This window comes from Peromyscus leucopus, chromosome 14, assembly GCF_004664715.2.
Source record: "Peromyscus leucopus breed LL Stock chromosome 14, UCI_PerLeu_2.1, whole genome shotgun sequence".
Lineage (NCBI taxonomy): Eukaryota > Metazoa > Chordata > Mammalia > Rodentia > Cricetidae > Peromyscus > Peromyscus leucopus.
The window spans coordinates 10,964,387-10,987,001 of record NC_051075.1 but is presented as its reverse complement, the minus strand read 5'-3'; the positions used below and the strand labels follow the sequence as shown (position 1 = coordinate 10,987,001).

The 22,615-nt window shown below is 37.7% G+C and overlaps 1 protein-coding gene across 3 annotated transcripts in view; it reads right to left on the bottom strand.

Moving 5' to 3' along the window:
• Immp2l (inner mitochondrial membrane peptidase subunit 2) overlaps positions 1-22,615 on the bottom strand; it is an 862,863-nt gene that overhangs the window by 216,547 nt on the left and 623,701 nt on the right. For all 3 annotated transcript variants that reach the window (XM_028872262.2, XM_028872265.2, XM_028872267.2), the window contains exon 6: positions 3,807-3,909. In XM_028872262.2, the coding sequence (XP_028728095.1) occupies positions 3,807-3,909 (103 nt within the window). The remainder of the gene's footprint in view (positions 1-3,806; positions 3,910-22,615) is intronic.

Sequence of the window (22,615 nt, the reverse complement as noted above, 5' to 3'; positions counted from 1 at the left end):
GCTACAGAGGAATCAAACCAAGCACAATCTATAACAAGGCTGATTACTATCCAAAGACATGAAGTATGTGAGAAGCAGTAACAGGTACAGTGAAGTTGAGTGGAAGCCAAATACAGATGGAAAGTTTTGGTTCATTCTACACACAAGGGAAGCATCCCAGGCAACCCTGACTCCATCAGGTAAGCTGTCAATGTCAAGGAAAAAGTACATTACCTAATTCAATGGGAGAAATGAATAAAGAATGCATATGGAAACATGAAGTTCACTCACCCTCTCTGTATAATCTTTAAATACACTGATAGGTAAGCAAACCTCTCCAGTGAGAATTTTAACAGAAAATGTAGTTCTCAAGACTATCTTTTTAAAAGTACAGTGCTAAGAGTTAAGATCAGCATTTAATGTTTAGAATAAAAAAGTTAAAATGATTAACAGATGAATCATATAGTCAATGGTCAGTAGAAAAGGCATTCAGAAATCTCTACACTCAGGCTAAATGTGGTGTGTGTACCTGGAATTCCAGCCCTTTGGAAGACAAAGCAGGAGGATTGTGGGGTCATGGCCAGCCTGGGGTACATAGAAATACTCAGTCTGAATAGACCAGTCAAATAATCAAATAAAACAAATTTCTATACTCAAGCATCATAGCTTAGACCTATAAGGATTGTATGGAATTTATTTCACTGTTTTGTGCTTTCTTGTTTTGCTTTGTTTTGGGAACTCACTAAGAAGTTTCCCAATGGGGGATGCTATTGGAGCAGAATCAAAGAGCACAATTCTAAAAGCAAAAACGCACATATTAAAACTCAGGAAAACACAAATAGATCAGTGTATGATGTGAGGATTTTTTTTTTAATTCTAGAAGAGGTATTTCACTTAATTTTGGAAAATAGAAATAGTATTAGTTCCCTGAATGGAAATTAGCAGCTTTTTTAAACCCATAAATCAAAAGTAGGTTTGCATAAGTATGTTCTATCCATAAATAGGGTAGAATAACTAGATTTCAAAATAATTTTTTTTTTTGGTTTTTTGAGACAGGGTTTCTCTGTGTAGCTTTGTGCCTTTCCTGGAACTCAATTGGTAGCCCAGGCTGGCCTCGAACTCACAGAGATTCGCCTGCCTCTGCCTCCCGAGTGCTGGGATTAAAGGCGTGCGCCACCACCGCCCGGCTTTTTTTTTTTTTTTTTTTAACTAGATTTCAAAATAATTTTGTTTTTACTTAAATTATTATTTCTATTATAATTAACAAATAGATTTCACCTAAAATATTGGTATAAACCAAATGGCATTGAGAGATACATACATGTTTGTCAGTTTTATGTGATGCGGTTTCTTATTGTAATAAACCCAGTGAGATTATCCTTCACATGTAGTTCTTATTCTCTTCCACTCTAAAAAGAGGACACATCCACATCTGATGTTCTTTTGTGGGTGTCTTTATAATCACAGTTCAGTGATTCAAAGCATCGTTATTAAGCGTAAGGCAGAAAAAGGAGCCACAAGAGCTGTATAATCCACAGGACACACTGCAGACACTACGGAATTTCCAGTACCCAACTCACAATTTTATTATTGTCTTTTCCATTTTAAAAATTTGTGTGTGTGTGTGCATAGTCATGTGTGCATACCTGTTAATTATGTATGCCTTGGTCTGTGCGTGTGTGTATATGTGTCTATTGTCGTCTTCAAGCTGTGTACAACTAATATTTTTGAGCCAGAGTCCCTTACTGAACTTGGAGCTCAGCAGTTAGCATAGACTGCCTGGCCAATGAGTCTCATCCTCTGGTGTCCTCCTTTTCAGTGCTGGGACTACAGGCACATTCCACCATGCCTTGCTTTTCATGAGTTCTGGGGATCAAATTCAGGTCATTGTGCATACATAACAAGCCTTTGCTCACGAGCCATCCTTCCAGGCCCTCTTTTCTTTCTTCAGTAAGAAAGCAAAGAGAAATCAACTGATTGGCAGTCATAATAATTGCATTAACAGCATTTCATCAGCTTCAGTCTAATGATGAACAAAATACCAAACCCCTCAAACTTTAGGACTATCAGTACCTTAACATACATACAGCTGAGAGAAAACAACACAATTAATACTTCATTTCAAAATCACTACAAGAATGAATTGAAACTCATTAAAGTTAAATCACATTTATTATGGACTTGGCCAATCACATGGCTTGTACTCTTATTGGTCAAAGAAATATAGGCCTTAGGATTTTTTTTTTAGAAAATCATCTTTAGTATGATTAGAGAAAAATAAGGAATGCTGTGTTAAAATTTCTCCCATAATTACACATATTTATTAAAGCCAGCTCTTACACTTTTCACCAAAGTTAAGTCCTTGTGGCAGCGTATTTAGTGGCAATAACGCCAATCCTTACAATATATGGAGGAAACTTTTTTATTAGAGACCACAATCTTCAATTTTTATTTTTATTTTTGTTTTTTAAGACAGTGTTTCTCTGTGTAGTTTTGGTGCCTGTCCTGGATCTCGCTCTGTAGACCAGGCTGGCCTCAAACTTACAGAGATCTGCCTGGCTCTGCCTCCTGAGTGCTGAGATTAAAGGCGTGTGCCACTGCTGCCCAGCTCAACCTTTACATTTTTGACAAAATATGAAGACATATTTTTTTATCCAAGCATGTGTAAGGATGCTAAATAATTGCTTTGTCCTATACATGCATAACAAATATAGCTTTGCGAAAACAAAATGGGCAAAGTTAAGCTTTGAAACAGACCAGACAATGAAGAAATCAGCTGCAGTTTCCATTGAGTAAGAAATTCTCCATGTTCATAATGAGTTACTGTGAAGACTCATAAAGAGAGAGTTTCTATATGCACTCTAAGTAAAGGAAAAATCCACAAAATATCAGTGTAGTCACATTCTGTGGATAAGCATGGAAGAGAGTGTGTCTGTGTTCTGCTATAAGTTAAATGCTAACAAAATGTCACTTATGAACAGTACCAGAATGTGCCACCTCCAAACATGCCACTCTGACACAAGGATTACTTTGAGCTAAGGGTACTTGAAAAACAACAGACCTGAGGTGGGCACATGAATCTCCTCCTTTCTTCTTGAAAGCAGGAGATTAAAACTCCCAGGCAAAAGCTGTCCTTCCTCTTGTTGAAGACAAGAAACATTCTTCAATGAAGAGTCATAGCTGAGAAAGCTTGACTTGTTCAAATACTTTCTATCTCCCTTTAGCTTCTCCACATAATTTAGTTACTTGTTGAAAATTACCTGTCTTTGTTCAACCTAATACAAAGGCAGGTGAGTTACACCATTTTAAAGGCCTTTGATTCTTTATGAGGGTGTTTGTGACATCTAAAACATATTAAGTTTGCACATACCATTCTCCTGATAATCTGTTTTACATCAATTTCATTGTGAGACTGAGATGGGACCACAAGAGAGAAGCAAGGAAACCCACTACTCCCACATTAACTATTATGATTTCTACCATTGTTGGACTGAATAAAGATTTAGAAATATTGTTGCCTGTATGTCTTCTTACATATTTTATTGGTTAAACATTAACTGAAAACATGGGCAGAAGGTATTTTTGTTACCTTGGAAAGTCAGACAGTTGTGAAACACACATACACACACACACACACACACACACACACACACACACACACACACACACACACTTTGATAGCCTAAAGGAATTTTCCCAACATAGAGTGTTCCATTACAAAGTCTCTGATAACACTTGGCTGAAAGAACAGAGCAAACTATCAGGTTACATTTGCTTTCCACCTTTGAAATGCAACTTTCTCAGAAACAAGGTACAAGTTGACTCACCGGTCCAAAAGAATTACTATCAAAACTGTGTCCATGATGATCGCCTTCAACCCATATGTGACCACGGGGGACTTTGACCAACCGGTTTTTGTGTCCAATGGTTCTGAAAACAAACAGTAAGACCAATGACATAAGAGTAGGAAGAGGACTTTACAACTTAGATACAGAATCAGGAAGGACAGAACATCTTAGAATAATGAGAGGGGCTAACCCGAAAATTACACCTCAGGTTTCCCTAAAGTAAGCTATGGTTCAGTCTCTAAACCATCCATGGGAACCATGCATAACAAGTGTAGCTGTAGGTAAACAAAATGGGCAAAGTTAAGGTTTTAAACAGAGCAGACAATCGAGAAATCAGCTGTAGATTCATTCCATTAACTAAGGTATTCTTCACTTAAATAATGAGCTACTATATAGATTCACAAATAGATAATTCCATATGTACTCAAAGTGAAGAAGATCAATAAAATAACTCTAGTCACATATTCTATAGATAAGTACAGTTCTTCTTTTGTATATGAAAAAAAATCCTGCTAAAAGAAAAAGCACAAACACCAAATATAGTTTATTACATGACTTAATTTAATTCACAATATCTATCATACATACTTAATTTTAACATACCTCAATGAAATTAAGATCTATTTGTCTTCTTACACTTGCATTTATTCCCATGCTTCACTGCTTCAATTTACTCATGGAAATTAAGGTTCAAAACTGGGAGCTGGAGAGATGCCTCAGAGGCTGAAGAGCACTGGCTACTCTTCCAGATGACAGAAGTTCGATTCCCAGCAACCACATGGTGGCACAAAACTCTAACTTTAGTTCCAGATCTGGCACTTCCTCTGCCCTCCAGGTGCACCAGGCACACATGTTGGTGTACAGGCATACATGAAGACAAAGCATGCGTACACATTAAAAAAAAATTGAAGACTCAGCATTAGCAGGAAAGGAGGGAATCTTGATGATTGCTTGGCACCAATAGACTCAGTACTAGTGGAAAACTTTTGATCTGAACTACACTTTTTCTTAAAAAGAAACTTTGAACAGTTCTGAAGAGAAAGTGTCAGTGACAGATGACGTACACCAGACATTCACATTCCTTCTTTTTTTTTTTTTTTTTTTTTTTTTTTTGGTTTTTCGAGACAGGGTTTCTCTTGTGTAGCTTTGCGCCTTTCCTGGAACTCACTTGGTAGCCCAGGCTGGCCTCGAACTCACAGAGATCCGCCTGCCTCTGCCTCCCGAGTGCTGGGATTAAAGGCGTGCGCCACCACCGCCCGGCTGACATTCACATTCTTAAGACAGGAAAGGAAGGAGGTTGGGATACACTCTCTCACATTGTCAGTGGCTGTGGGAAATGATTCAAACTTTGTTTCCATTTCTCTTTTGGATCTACTTTGACAATGTTTTATGTTCATGCCTGTTGGCCTTCTACTTGTAAAACTCAATTGCAAAGAAACATTAGAAATATGGTGCTGTGGATATCACTCTATATAAATAAAACACTAATGGCCAGTGACCAGACAGGAAGTATAGGCGGGACAAGGAGAGAGGAGAATTGAGGAAACAAGAAGAAGGAGGGAGAGACACTGCAGCCACCACCAGGACAAGCAACATGTAAAGACGCCGGTAAGCCACCAGCCACGTGGCAAGGTATAGATTTATAGAAATGGGTTAATTTAAGATATAAGAACAGTTAGCAAGAAGCCTGTCATGGCCATACAGTTTATAAGTAATATAAGCGTCTGAGTGATTGTTTTATACGTGGATTGTGGGACTGTGGGGCTTGGTGGAACCTGGAGAGAAGCCCTTCAGCAACAATATGGACAAATGTTTGTTATAAGGGGTGCTCAACCCACACTTTTTATAGCTCCCACTCCCAAAATGTAAGTTACCCAAATAACTAGTAACATGGTGTTGGTAAATAAATTACGAAACAACTAACTAAATAAAAGACAAAATTAAAATAAAATTTGATTCGCCGGGCGGTGGTGGCGCACGCCTTTAATCCCAGCACTCGGGAGGCAGAGCCAGGTGGATCTCTGTGAGTTCGAGGCCAGCCTGGGCTACCAAGTGAGTTCCAGGAAAGGCGCAAAGCTACACAGAGAAACCCTGTCTCGAAAAACCAAAAAAAAAATAAAAAATAAAAAAAATAAAATAAAATTTGATTCAAACCTCATAAAAACAATTCTTTTGGGAGCAGATAACTTTATATTTTCTTTACTTCCTAAAACACCCTGAAAATCACTAACTTAAACAAGCTTCTCAATAAAGGTTTGCTGAAAGAATGAGTAAATTAGTGAGTGAAGACCACCCTGAAAGCCAAAGCATTCAGAAACCGAGGTCGGCAGATTGCTCTTTGATATGGAGTCTCTCTGTGGCTAGACTGTTAGTTAGCAAGCTGTGTGTGCACAGAAGAATGCGTTATAAAGGGAAAGTCCACACAAATTGGTGCTCTAGAAATTGAAACTATTCATTATCTTGGATGGTTTTTAATTTTCAAGATAATTTCAATGGTGAATTGCTTTCTTTAGATCAGTAAGTCATCCATGCAAGGAAAAAGTAGTATGGCCATTAGAACCCCACAGTAAGTTAATGGTAGCTGTTTGTTTTTAATTACTAGAGGGAAGGGGGTTTTCAGCTTTTTAGAGAAAAGCAAAAAACAAATTTAACACATCTTACCCTCATACACTTTGCAATAGAAGTGTTCTTCAATTAAAGTCATTCCATTAGTTCTTGACATCTCTACTGCATGAGCTAATATAATAACCAATACCCACATCGAATGTTAGTGATGAGGAGAAGAACATATAGTTAACTGCTATAAAGGTATTATCTCCTAATATATGCAAACAATTGTTCACCAATTAAGCTGTGCATTTTGAATAAATAACAGCTGAAATTTGCTTTTTCTTTAAATAATCATTTAACAATCACAAGAGTGTATGTATATGAGAAAACATACTATATAGTAAATTGGATTAATAATTACCCAAGGTTTCAGACATTCACTATAGGTCTTGGGGTATATTACCCAAGGATGAGTGTTGTGTGTATATACTCACAACATTCTGAGTTATCTCACTGGAGCAAAGAATTGAAGGATCCTCTGAATTAAATAACCTTATAACTGATGTATGAATGGCCTAGATTACACCTTCCTGTTCCATCTATATATCTTAACTCACGTTTTTTTGATGTTAAGAAAGTTCCTAGGGAAGGAACCAAAATGAATCTCAAGTCTTGCAGGACCTTCAGTTGCTTGGTTGTGACTACCTATTGAGTAGAGAAGGATTCCAAGGATACCCAGAGGCTTGATAAGCTAGAACACAAACAATTTGTCAAGTTTTGGAAGTGAATGGGCTTATCACAACAATTATCATAAAGCCTTCTGACATTCATCATATAAAGAAGCGCTATGGGTGTGAATGGGCTTTGAGACCCAAACACATAGACTATTAGTTTTATATATATATATATGTATGTGTGTGTGTGTGTGTGTGTGTGTGTGTGTGTGTATACATATACACACACATATATATATGCAGTGAGTCCAATACAAAATTATATCAACAATGAAATAGTAGGGCAAACATATTATTCTAGAAGCTAGAATGATATAAAAGTCAGATTGAAGTTTAGATGCTATAAGAATCAAGATATTTGTGACAGAAAATTACAGTAGCATCCAAGTACCAGTGAAGGCATCAGGTTTCCATGTGGCGACCATCTTATATTCGGAACTTAAGCACTTGCTTTATTCCCTTATTTCCTAGCCATTTACAATACTTTATTTTTCTTTTTTTTATGCACACTAACATTGGACTTGGGTTCACGGAGTCATTTATTTACTGTCTATTTATCCTTGTTAGAATGTGACCTATAGAAATGTGCCTCTATTGTAGAATGTCCCTAGAGCACAAAATATTCAACAAATATTTGTTAAATACATGACAAATGAATTTAGAACTGATGAAAAATGATGCCACGAAGGCAGAATAATACTATGGAAAGCACACTGATTGTAGCATAGGCTAAAGAAATGTCCACCTTAATTCTATGGTGCACAAGTCAGCTTGTAAATTACAATTAATTGTCACCTTCACAACAGGATGAGTAGCATCCACCTTAACTAGGTTCAGCTGAAGTTTAGAAATGAACTGTAAACACTGGAAGGGGAATTTGCTCTCCAGTTCAATCTCTGGAGTTAGCTTATCTTAGTTTGGTTTATTTATTTGGCGCTATCAAGTGCATATGATTTTGAAGAACTTGATAAAACTCAAAGGGGCAGTTTCTCATTTACAACACTAGGCAAAAGTAGAGAGAAAGAGAGAGAGAACCTAACTCTAAGGTTACTCAACGGGTAAGTGTAGCATATACTGAACACTATATAAATGTATCATCTTAGACTTGAGGCTCTTCTTAAGTAAAGCACTGGATCCAGTTCTGGTGTGAATTTAGAATTCAGTAAGTGGTAGTGACTATTGCCAGTCTTCCTTTGCCTTTTGTTTACCTTCTCTTTCAAAATTCAGAACGTGTTGAGGCTCACTATCAGTTAGTATCAGTCTTCAAATTACCAGGGATGTGCCTCAATAATATTTTTCTTGCCGTTGTGCTGTGCCTGGGACTATTTTTAATGGTACAGTGACTCTTTTTTTCTTTCTTCCTTTTCTCTTCTGGGACACATTAAAACTCATATGGGAAGGGATAATCTATCTGTTTGTACATATTCAAATATGCAAAGAGTAACAGATAAAGGAACGATCTATCTATTTGTGGCTTCATCTACCAGTCTCTTGCATATTTCAATGTTTCTATTATGATAGTGGCTTATGCTGATAATGCTCAGGGTTGGGGGAAATATTGTAAGTAGAGAACTCTGATAAACACCCTGCTGTATGGATGGGATGTATTCTGTATTTGAATCTCTTAGTGGGCATCCAACTTTTAAAATAGTAACCCAAAGTGGCTTAAAAATATGATGGTAAATTACTAGCCTTCTTCCTTTTAGGGCTGCCAAGGAAATACAATACTGCTAATATAATTTCTCTAGAGAAGGAATTTTAAATAGCTTTTTGCTCCTGAACTCATATAAAAGACAAGATAATCCTTTAGCTGATTTAGCAGGTAAGTGAGGTGTCATCCCACAAGGTTGTATGTATCTATAGCTTGCAAATAATTCTGGTTTTGACAGTCAAAAATGAGTTCTGTATGGTACTTTAACTACCTGTCTAAAAGCAGACATTTTTAGTACTAGCTTGACCAAGACAAGTTACCTAGGCCTTATAAATGGAATAAAGAATGATGGCCTCCAATTGGATTTGACCTTGAAAACAATGTGTTTAAGTCTCTAGATCTTTTAAGTATCATCAGTTGAATACAAAAGTACTGTCCATGTAATTCTTGGAACTATAAGAAGATAAGTGCTTATTAAATGTTTCTCTGTGTCTTTCTCTCATAAATATGTGCTCTCTCACCATCTCTCAGTAATTTGTATTAATAATTCATGATTCATTAGGGATATCATTTTTAAGCCATTCTATTGAATTTTCTACATGTACAAAGCAGTGATGACCTGTGAGGCTGACTGCTCACTGAATCCCAGACCCCTGAGTTTCTGTTTTCTTAAGGGAAGCCGGTAATCAGCAATCCCCGATTGGGTTTGTGCCCAGTCTTATTGCATCTTGTTGTACCCATGTTTGGTTGATATCCTTGGGAGGCCTGCTCTTTTCTGGGGGAGATGGGAGAGGGATGTGGGGGTGGGGGAGTGGATCTAGGGGAGAAGGGAGACTGGGAGGAGTGGAGTGAGGAGAAGCTGTGGTCAGGATGCATTGTGTGACTGAATAATAAATAAAAATTTACAAAAAGAATAACCAATTTCATGTTGTTTTATGTACATGCTGCTTATGAGAGAAATAACTAAAAAGGAGAGAAATTGTGATGATAATAATAATAATAATAGTATAACATTAATTCAGGAAATAGTAGCTATTTTAATATCAGACTAAATGAGATCACATCTCCAAGATGGGACCTTAGTTTCAATTGGCTATAAGCACAAAAGCTTATGAGTGTCAATTTTATCCTACAATGGAGTCTGAAGGAGGGAAAGGAGCCTAAAATCCTTTGATGAATCTGGTTAAATTTTGATTCTTAAGATACATGATCAGAGGGTTCTAAAATTCCCAAGAACATGTTGGCTATCACAACATGGGAAATTATTTTAACACTCTGAATACTCATTCTCAACCCTAGCCCTAAATTCTGCCTATTGTCTACTTTGTAAAAAAAAAAAAAATGCTGATGCATAAGATGCACATGCCTTCCCTTACCACATGCATCAAATTAGAAGTGACACATAAATGAATACATTGTGAATTTAGGTAAATAAGGCAATGACAGTCCTAGGAAGCTCGATTGCCTATGGCTAAAGGTGATATCATTTCTTTGGATCACAACTCTAAATACCTTAGAAATGATCTAATAATTCCCTTTTATACAGATAAAGATGTGGAGGTCAGAGACTTTAGGTGGTATCATCTAGATCATTAGTAGCCAGGCACAGACTACAGAAAGTATATTACATGATTTCCCATCCACTGCAGTGTGGCTCATGACTACTCAAGATTTAAAGAAGAGGTCTTAACATCTATTCACTAGAAAAAAAGAGAAATATTATTTTCTTCACAGACTCTAAGCTGTTGCTAGGTGATTAGAGTAAACTCATATATCTTTATCATAAAGTTTCAGAATTAGTTTTTCAAATGTAACAGGGATGCTTTTGTGTAGCTAAAAAATATTTTAATAATGAAGATCCTTGATACATTTTTTTCCTAAACTTAGATTATTGAAACATAAATAGCACAATTAAAGAACAAACATGATAATTTTCTTTAATATAAAGAATGTTTTCTCATGTAAATCAAACATTTAAGAGGTATCTGTGGCTGTCCATGAAAATGATTGCAAATTATTAGTATCAGATTACATACAGGCCCATTAGGTCATTGATAAAACCTGAACTTGGACTTTACTGAAATACTCGGGTGTGTTCATTTTTTTTAGGGTATGAGTCAAAATTTACTATGTGAAATTACATAGACAATGTAAGTAATGATACAAGAAAGACTTAGTCCTTTTTACTGACTATAAACCACATCAAAAAATTTGAGCTGGAGAGATGGCTCAGTGGTCAAAAGCAGTGTCAGGGTCTGATTCCCAGTACCCACACGGAGTTCACAACCATCTGTAGCTCAAGTTCCAGTGGATCCAGTGCTCTCTCTGGCCTCTGTAAGCACTAGATGCAAGTGGTACACATATGTACACATAGTATAAAGTAAATACATCTTAAAAGAATAAAGTAAAAGATAGAAAATGATCAGTGAAATATGCACAGAGACCGACTAAAGTACCATAGCAAAATTCAATAAATTGGAAATGTGTACAAAATCAATTTATAGAGAAATAAATCAATAAATGATGATTAAGCAATGGTAACTGAACAAATGTTTAAAGGATGATATTGTTTTAGACTATCATAAAAAGGAAGTATATTATGGATATTTGAATCAAGATATGAATAGTTGATTCATGTGAACAAATAAAAAGGTAGTATAAATTCAAATCCTTTTTGTGAAAAGTTTTTTTATTAGGAAGTATTTCAAGGAATGACATAAAAAATTAAAGTGTTTTGTAAATCACTTTCCAGTGGAAATACTTAATGTAGAAAAGCTTAAATAAATTTAAAGGCTAATTTTGAAGACATCATTATCGATTTTTTTCTCTTAAATATTTTACATGTTATTATGTCCAATATTAACTTATCTAGAAGCGTACTAAGTTAAATTTTTACAGAGGTCAAAGTATTACGATTAAAATTTCAGGCATCACATAAGCTGGCAGAATATAGAAAAGATCATACTACATATTCAAAACTGCATCTAACTTTTATATATTCAAATTTTGATTCTGCTAACATGATGACTGGAGTTATGAAATGTCATAGGTTCAAATAGCACGATCAGTTTACTTACTGGTTAACTGAAGCTAATAGAAAATAGAAACAGTCACTCATTTTACTATTCCACACAGCTTCCCAGAAAGCAAACTCAAATAAAACAGAGAGCATGTAACACACAGTTTCATTTTTCAAAATAAAGTTCATATTCGTTAAAAACTAGATTGTTGCATTTGTTCCCAGCATCCTCTCTAGAAGTCATTTCCCAGAGGTCTTCATGCCGTTTATTACTCCATTTCAACATGCTAGTTATAAACGTGGGAAAGACACATTTCAAAGCTTTTGTTGTAAGACCCAACAATGTTTAAATATTTGGGGAACTATGAACAGTATTCCATCTTTTGCTTCATCTATATTAAACAACTGTAAGGTTGGGTTTATATATATATATATATATATATATATATATATATATATATATATAATAAAAGGAATACATGCTGTTTTATTTCCTATAAATTTAACAAGCTTTGGGTCACTTAATTGGGAAAAAGGAATTCCTCACAGCTTTAGATCTCATTGCACAGAGACTCAAAAGCTCTCTTCAGGAATCTGACTTTGAATCAGGAAAAGAATGTGAGACAGGAAAGAAAAAGGAAGTCTCCAAGCCAGGCAGACCACAACTGAAGGACAGTTCTGGCACCTTCTCAGTGGAGGATCAGGGAATCTCAGGCCTTCAGCTTACTCATTTGTGAATAAGAAGAATAGGGTGTATCAGTGCCTGCTCCACAGATAATGAGATAACACACACAACCTTTTCAAACTAGTGCTGGTCAGAGGATATGCCAATACACAGAAGATAATAGTTTATATCTAATTAACAATTAGGGAATAAGTCCAGGTGTATTTTATCACATACTAATTAGAAGAACTGGAAAATTATTCTCTAAATTAAATGAATTTAACAAATATATGTTAAGTGATCAGTAGTAACAAGAACTGTTAGGTTCCAAAGATGCAAATATAAACATGACAAAAGCCTGGTCCAGGCACAATTTATAGATTAAGGAGACAATTAAACAGATGTCATTGGCAATAGTAAGAACAGTCTTAGAGGCACAGATAGGGAAGGTAGAGGAATCAACAAAAGATATCTACTCACCACTATAAAGATGGCTTGAAAGAAAAGGAAAAATTCAGTACATTGTATTCATATTTCTGAAAGTCTGAAGCTCCAATGTACTATGCAATAGTATAAAATACCAATATACACAAATCATCAAGGAAAATACATACAATTTTGCAATCACTTTAAGAAGTCAGTGTTTTTAAAAAATAATAGAGTAGCTAGGGGCTGCAATATCAACTAGGGTAGAAGAAATCCTTTTAAGAGAGAAGAAAAGGCATTTTGTTTGAAAAAATTACAGAGATAGCCAAGTATTTAAAAATTAGAAGTAATAGGTTAACAGTAGCTATGGGCAGAAACAAATAGAGAAGTTTACATTTTATATATGTATGTAAAGTGGTACTCAAGTTTATCAGTAGTCAGGGAGACAGGAATTACAGCCAATATAGGTAATCCTTTATGGTGCGTAATTGGCTCTATTGCGGCAATGGGCTGGAGAAAAATTGCATCATCTCATGTTGGTGAGTATAGATGGACACTAATAATCTTTTTTGAAAGCAATCTGGCAGTATCCATACAATTAAAAAAACAATTTACCTTACAATTTAGTAATTCTAGTCCTGGAATCAAGTGCCACAAACATAGCAATATAAGAACACAGAGACTAGAGAGACAGCTTAATGGGTAAGAGCACATGGTGCTCTCTCAGAGGACCTGAATTCCCAACATGTACATCAGGTAACATAATCATGCCAAACTCCAGTTCCATGGGATCCACTGCCCTCCTCTGGCCTCTGTAGCCATGGCAATAGTACACATATGGCAATAGTACACACACACACACACACACACACACACACACACACACGCACAAACTTGTGCGTGAGATCAGGATTACTTGCTGATGGGACATTTCTCACTTGGCTTTTCTTGTCCCACAATTCACAAAGAATCAGAGGTCACATTCCAGCTCCCAAATTAACACTTTGTTCCCAGGTAAGGAATTTAAGCACCACTCTTCCTAGTCACATGGACAAAGTGCTTCTCTTCTGGAGGGGAACACTCAGGAAGCTTTTGCACTTGAATTCCTGTGTTAATGATGCAATGTGGTGAATTCTCCTATGGCTTAAGATGACTTTCCAATCAAGGCTCAAAAAGTGACTGACTTCCTTACCTGTCCTTTAGTAGTACACGGTTGCATTTTGTTGATAATGTGCTCTGTTGGTGTGACTCCATAATTATTGCCTGGAAGGGCTATAAAACTATCTGAACTTTGAAATTTAAGGTGATGCAGTATTTTTGGAAATATATATTTTTTATTGGGTTCTTTAATGGCTCCTATCAATTCCCATTTATATGCAGAACTGCATTCCAAGAAACAACTGCAACTTGGTCATGTTTGAATTCAGATCTTTCTTTCACTTGAGCAATATCCAAAAAGAGCAGAACTACTTAATGAGTCAGGAGAGAATTGTTTATCAATTATCAAGCATTTTTCCAACGAAGTATTCCTTAATGGGAATTTAACTAACACATTCACTCAAACAATAGGTTTAAACAATTTGGAGGGATAAAAGAATGACATCTTAGAAAAATGACCACACTCAATTTTATATTTGACACATATAGCTTGTTGTTTATAAAATACAAACACAAATAAAATACAAAATTATTTTATGAAGAAACAAATAGGGGAATAGTGTTAATTCCAGCCTAGATTGTTTCAGCCAATAGGGATCTACATTGTAAAGCCATATTCTAGTGTACAGGTAGCATGTCCCTATGTAAGGACAAGAGTACATTGTCAGTCTGAAGACTTTCTTCCTTTTCTGAGGATAACACTATTCCATGGTGGAGGGGCTCCCTATGAATTCTCTGGACTATCAAACATGAATGGGATTAAAGATCAGAGCATCTGCATACCAAGTGGTTTGCTAGAAACCAAGTTTCCTTAAAGCTTCCCAGCAGATTTTATATTTTATGCCTCGCATATCTTCAAATACTCCTACCAATTATCTAAGCCACAAGTAATTGCTGAGCAATTTTCTCCACTGTCAAAAAAGGTGTTCTTGGAGTACATATGCATATAGGCATAAATAACTACGTGATGTTGAGATTTGAATGAAAAACTGGCATTTGCTGTAGTCAGGCTAGCAAGGTATAAGTAGTAGATTGTATGACATACTGCTGTCATTGAAACAGCTAAACTTGGTGAATTTATTACTATTAAGTAAATTCCAGCATCATGGAAAGGTACAAATGTATTTGTCTGTGTTTCTGGCATACACATTCACAACTTACTTTTTTTTTTCTTTTCTCTTTTTCTTTTTAATTTTTGAGTCAGGATTTCATACTGAGCCCCACACTAGCTTGAAACACACTTTGGACCCTATGCTGGACTCAAACTCATGGCAGCCTTCCTGTCTTAGTTTCCTGAGTGCTGGGATTACTGCATTAAACTCTTACTTTGGTCTACAAGACTAGGCTTGAGGCTGGCTTTGAAGCTGTTGGTCAACCAAGAACCACCCATATCCTGGAACGGAATTCCTCCCTGCCTTCAGTGACTAAGCACCAACCTCAGCATCACTAACAGCCAGTGTGACATGTTTCCACCATCAGCACCATGGCCTTATTTTCCCTGTGTGCATGCTCCACCTCCCACCCCCATAAAGCCCACCATCATGATCTGGCATGCATCCCGGCTCAGAGGCAGCCATTTCGTGTCCAGTTCCCCCACCCCTCAATAAATCTCACACGAGGTCTGTTGTGTGGTTGTGATTTTGTGGCATTCCTTGGCCCGATTGCTGAGATACTCTTTCGCTGCAAAAGCCTTTCAGACACTATGGAAATTGTTAGCCAAATAATATGTAGATGTGGACTTGTGTGTGTGTGTGTGTGTGTGTGTGTGTGTGTGGTACAGATTGAGCAGTACCTTTGGCTTTTGTGAATCAATGCCAGGAGCATCCATACCGCAGTTCTCACCAAAATGGTCTCTACATACTGTGACATGTCCCCTTGCTACAGTAAGCTCAGGCTACTCTGGACCCCACCCCCTGTTTCTTTTATTGATAAAGTTAGATTATAAATGTCAGCTTAATCATTCCTTGAAAGTTAAATGATCATTTAAAACGTTGAAGGTTTTAGGACTTTTTTCTAAATTCCATCTCTAGCCCTGGGTAGGGACATGGCATTCCAAGTTACTCAAAAGTAGATGGAAGGGATTATTATTTATTGAACTAGACAATGTGCTTTTACTCAGACAAACGCTTCTCAGCGCAGACACTGGCGGCGGCTGCCATGGCTTCCAGCAGGTATCACCACCGTGGAACCTCCGCCATGTAGCCTGCCTGCTTTTTCTACATTAGCAATCAGGAAAATGTAACATTTACTCTTCTTTATCTCTTTCAGGTACTCTGGCCAGTGCCAGAGGCACACGGGCTTTCCTGCAACGCTGTACTTTTGCGCTCTTTCTCTGAAACTCCCTTTTCCGTGTGGCTGCTTGTCAGCTTGCAATGCAAACTTTCCTGCACACCTTGTCCCAGTGGATGAGATTTGCACCTTGCCTGCCATTTGTTTTTCTCTTAAACTTTAACAAAATCGGTCCAGCACAGGAGGATTAAAGCCTGAGATGGACCGAGAAGCCTCCAGACAGGCAAGTGGACTCGACTGAAAACACTGTGGAAAATTTGGATCAGATCAACACACCAACCCCTTTGGCAGCCACCACTTCGAAGCTGCAGAGGAACCGAAGTGTAGGTGGGACCTTCTGTCCCAAAGGTTCCCCCTTTCCAGCCTATAACATCCCTAAACCGCATGTGTCATGTGGGAAGAGTCTCTACTCGCTTGGTGAGACTAGTGTCCTTCAACTGTTCTGATAAAAGAGCAACTCAGATACGGAGAGGCTGGTCTGCCTTCATTTATTTTCCTATCGCCTGGATCAATCCTATCTAACAGGCACATCCTTTTAAATCCATTTCTAAATCCTTTAATTAACAAGACTAAGAACCCCATAGGGGGAGCTCAGTGTCCCCAGTAACACTCTGGTGTGTCAAACCATCCCATTTGGACATCTCTGTCCCGTAGGACCTGGGTACCAGTTCCTCAGTCAGCCCCACACCCCCATCCCTTTCGATCTCACTGGCCTCCAAAGACCACTCTGACTCTTAGCACATTTTCTCCCTGCAATGAGCCTCCAGCAGGATCATCTTGTGGCCTGATTTGTGTTCTGGGTTTCGGTTCACATGTCTCTTGTCTATTTCAAACAGCTACTCTGCTCACACTCGATCGTTTCACATGCTTTTCTCCATAGCTCTAAACTACTCTTAGTTAGCTCTATAACCTCTTGATTTATTTTATTTCTGTTTCCCTTGTCTAAATACCAATTCCACCAGGGCATACATTTAAACATTTTGTGCAGCACCGTCTTCCTAATTTCTAAAGCTGTGCCTGTTGGTATTATCTGTGGACACTCAATAAATACATATTGAGAATGAATGAGTATGGATTCTCATAGTAGTTCTCTTTAAAATACGATAAGCAATTTGAGGTTGCTATTTCTCTCATTTTATTATAGCACAATATCTTAAATTGAAAAGGATTTAAGAAATCTTCAGATAACACAATCATTTTGCAGATAAGAAATGTGAGAATTGGTGAAGCTAAACAGACTGCCAACAGTGATAGTCTTAGTCTGTGAAAACCGAGCTTTTAAAGCTGAAAGGATGAGACACAAGCTCTTCTTTGTAGGTGTTTTAGCACAGCAATGCAGCTTTTATCTGCAATTAAAGTTCAGTAAATTTTGACGGGGACCTAGGTTCACGCACTGGGCATAAGTACCAAAATTACTGAAAAAAACTAAGATGGCGTCTGAATTTTTGGGTAGGAAGTGTCAGGCAGTGTGATGGTTGACAGAATCTAGAATCACCTGCGAGATGGGCTTCTGCGCATGCCCATGCCTATGCCTGTGAGGAATTATCATGGGTACTTTAACTGAAGTGAGAAGACTCATCTTAACTGTTGGTGGGATGATTCCTCATGCAGGGAATTCTGGGTTGTTTGTAAGGTGGGTAAACAGCACATGCATGCATACAGTCATTGCCCTCTCCTAACTGCAGGCCCGAGGTGGCCAGCTACTGTAAGCTCCTTAGGTTTGACTTTGCTGCCATGCCATGGCATGCTGTACCTTGAACTTGAGCTAAATTAAAACTGTTCTCTTTCTTATTTTAATTTATTTTTAGTTCATTCTTTTGAGAATTTCACACAGTATATTTTTATCATATTCTTTCCTATGCCCCAACTCCTTCCAGATCCTTCCTCTCACCCTATCCACCCAACTTCATGTTCCTTCTCTCTCTTAAAAAAAAAAAAAAAAAAAAAAAAAAAAAGGCAAAACAACAACAAACAAAAGAGAAGAAAGATGACACTAGAAAGCCTAGGGCCCAGCTTGTGCTGGCTAACTACTTCTGAGCACAGGGTCCACCCTGGAGTGTGGGCCATATACCCAGCGTCGCTCCACTGAAGGACAGTGAGTCTCCCTCTCCCAGCGGCTATAATCTGTGAATACCTTCTTGGCTAGGGGTGGGATTCAGTGTCCACATCCCCTTCTCTGAAGCTTCCTAAAATATATACATATATAGAAGGAATTTAAATGGAGTCATAATATAACAGGGAAGAAAATATTCCAACTAGGCATCATATGCTACCAAATGAAACCCAAATATCAGGAATGGGTCATATCTCTTTGAGTTATTGGTCAAAGGAGTCCTATAAAAACCCCTTTTTGCTTTTGACAGAGTGTTTTTCGTCAGCAACAGGATGGGAAACTAAGAGCAGAAGTGCTAAAGCAGAAAATGGTGTGTGTGTGTGTGTGTGTGTGTGTGTGTGTGTGTGTGTGTGTATGTGTGTGTGTAGGTGACACACACAGTTGGCATGTATTTACTCCCCTTCCACAGACTATCTTTTCTCTATGATTGTTTCCTTCATTGTGAAGAAACCATCTAGTCTAACATGGCTCCAGTTGTACATTTTTGGTTTTCAAGACTGAGATTTTAATATCATGTCCATATCACTAGCAAAGCAGTGTCACAAGACTTCCTCCTTACTTCCCCTTGGTTTTCTTCTCTTTTAGGACCATGGGAACTTTACGCAGATGACTTTAATATCCTTTGAGTTAATTCTTATGCATGGTACAAGGATCTGAACTCATTCTTTTATTCTAGACATGTACATAGCCCGATTTTCCTAATACCATGCTCTAAAGAAGCTGTCCTTTCTTAATTGACTATTCTGAGCCATCTTTTCAAAGGTCGGGTTTTTGTTTGGTTTGATTTGGTTTTGTTTCCTTTCTTTTCTTAAACTGTAATTTCCGTTTTTCCCCAGATGGTCTTTCTTCTGTTGTTGGGAAGTCAGTTCTTTACATGGGCTTTGGTGGAGGCTGTAGGGCAGCACCAGCAGCTCTAAATCACAAGGAGGGTGTTCGGTCCTCCCAGGCTTCCCAGGATAGATTCCTGACCACCTGGCTACGAAGGGCACAGATCACACAGTAATGCAGCTTGACATAGAGCCCTGGGCAACACTAAGTGTGGACGACACTTGCTTCAGAAAAGTCCCTGATGGCATTGGCCTCTATGATGTTCTGTGTGATGAAATTCTTAATGGCCTTGTCTTTGGGCATACACAGGGCATAGTTCACACAGCAAATTAAGTGAACACGACGAGGTCCTTTTGGTGTGACCACTGTTTCTTCTTGGTCATCTTGGTGCCAAGACCCCAAAGAGTCAAAGGACAGTTCCATGCTTGGGTTTGTCTCCAGGGGATGTTCTTTTTGGTTCAGTCCCTCTACGTCTATCATTACATTCATGCCATGCTCCTTTTATTACTGCAGTTTAAGTCTTCCTGGGTACAAATCAAGTTATCCCTCAGTTAGCAGTTCTTGTATAATATTGGAGGGACCAGCCTTAATATTATACATCCCAGGGGCTCAGGAGAGAGAACTACTAACGGCGAGGACTATTTTCAGGAAATATAATCTCAGCACACCGAGTTCTATAGTCCACTTGCTTTAATTCCTCTGGCATAACATCCTTTATACACAGCTTCAGTTCTGTTCTCATGTCTAGCTCCTTTCTTGCCTGATTTCTCTCTATATTTATCTACTGTCCCCTCTAGGTTCTATCTTAATTCCTTCATCTAGTTCTGTCCCTTCTAGGTTCTCATCTATCTAGTTCTTTCCCCTATCAGCTCCTCTCTTGTCTCCTTCTCTCTCATCTGGCTCTTCCTCATCTTGTTCTTCCCCATCTGGCTCTTCCTCATCTTCCATCTCGTTCCTCTAGTCCTCTCTTTTAGCCCTTCAATCTAGTTCTTCCCCATCTCAGTTCGTTCCTCTCAAGTTCTTACCCATCTAGTTCTTCCATTCTCTTTTCTCTTCTCCTCTGCCTCCTGGAAGTCTCGGTATATAAAGGGAGGATCCGAGCTAAATTGTGTAAAGCTATTACTTAACGTCCACCTCTCCTAGGTGGTGTCTCCTTGTGGAATTTACCATAAATCAGGAGACTTGCATGTGGGCTGTTATCATTGTTAGTCCACCTGGGACTAACAATGGGCACCCACCTGGCTGGTGTTTCCTGTAGTCCTTGAAAGTGGCCAAGGGAGATAGATAATCTGATTCCAGAGAAAGCCTTTCCTGAGGCTGTTCTCCAAATACCTGGAATGTGTATGTCCAGAGAGTGATCAGTCTACACTGTTAGCCCTTCTTAGGGAAAAGTCAATTGGGAAAGCTATGAAGGCACACATGATTTTCATAACAGAATACAGCTGATATATAACAAGCCAAGTAACACCAAAAACTCCTTGGGATTTGGCTTCCTCTGGAGGAATTCCCTGATCCCTCCAGCAGATCCATAACCAGCAGAGTTCTTATGATATATTCCTGCGGCCCGCAGCAAGCAGTGTGCTATATACCAGTCAGCAACAAAGGGCATGTAAATATTCATCTCTAAATCTCCAGAACATCTTTGGTTAAACAGCTATTGGTCATAGAAAAGCAAGATCAAGAGAGGCCTGTATTCCCTCTGAAGCACCAGAAACACATAATTACCATAATCTCTGACTCTTCTGATTTGAAACCTATCCCAGTCTAACAAAAGCAGTTCTCTTTCACCCTTATCAAAAAGCATTCCACTTAGATAATAAATGCTTATAATTACATTCTCTCCATGATTGCAAAAATACCATGTTGATGAGATGAAACAGGCTTGCCATGGAAACCTCTATATTCACTAAAACCCTATGTTTCCAATTACTGTCTCACTCCTCTGTGTGACTCATTTAGAGACATGCCTTGTAGTCACATGTCTATACTAATAGGCTTTTTCTGCTACAAATGATCAGCTTGGCTTTTATGTATAAAAGGGTAACAAGTTTTTGGACCTGCCAGGTCTCAAATTAACACATAACCCCATTGTGATACATGTTCTATTCACATAATGCTATCAATGTCTACATCATTGTCAACTTGTGATTACCCTAGAGACCAACAGGTTAAGACATCCAGACCAGAAAGGTTTAATATGGTCCTTATAATTAAAATAAGATTTATCCATACTCTATTAGTGAAAAAGGATGGATATATGCCCCCATTTTAAAATGCAATAAGCCTTTTATGGGTAGTTCTTTCTAATAAGTATTTGTGGGAGCAGGTAAACAGTCTTGAGGTGCCTTTGTTGATATTGAAAACAGGATAAACATAACTCAAAGGAAAGAGGATTATGATGTTTCAAGTGGAAGGGAAAGCATAGTCAAAGACAAATGAATAGGAAAGAAATTATCTTATTTAATACAACTGAGACTGATAATTGTCAGGTTTTTTTTAAGTTGGCAAAGGATTACACAAAAATGCATTTACACAATGCATCATCATATATCACAAAATGTGCAATGCATAATTCATTTCCATCTTTAAGAAGTCATTTTCTTTAGGTATAAAAGCCTTGAGCTGAAGTCCTGGCAAGTCTTTATTTTACAAAGCATATCTGTACTATTCTTGCTACAATCCCTACTTTTAATTTCCTTATATTGGAGCAAAACTTAAAGATATTTGAACTAAAATCTAGATACAAAATCCTTCATGATTTTTACATATTTTTCTCAGGCTTTTTCAGTTGTCTTAGCCCATTTAACAGCCATTTAAGAAAGCAAACTCATTCTAATTTAGTCTTTCTAAATATTTGATTTGTTTTTCGCTTAATTGAATTCCATCAAGGTGTGTAATGTGTAATTAAATTAGATGGTATGATAAAAGCACAGCTAGTATAAACATGTCTGGAAATAATCACAACTGATTTTTTGAAGCATGAATTTTAACTGTTAAGAACCACAGTATTATGAGGGAGTGACCTCTTATCGTGAGCATTCTTGGTCACAAACTTCAAACCTCAAAGCAATGTTTTAGAGGAGTAGCAAACTTAAGTTATATGAAAGCAGTTCATGTGAAGGGCCCATCTTATAGCATTTGTTTAATTCAGTGTGGCAGACTAAAACGCATGATGGTCATATTCAACCTTCATATTCAATCTAAGGTAAGATTGGAAGAAGTACTGAAAGTGCATGTGGAACTAGGCTACACCATTAGGAAGCTTAATGAAAAGTCCCTAGAAGTGCAGCTTCATAAAATGGAAGCTGGTTCCATTCATTTGCCTGCAAATTTCATGGTATCATTTTTTTTTCTAA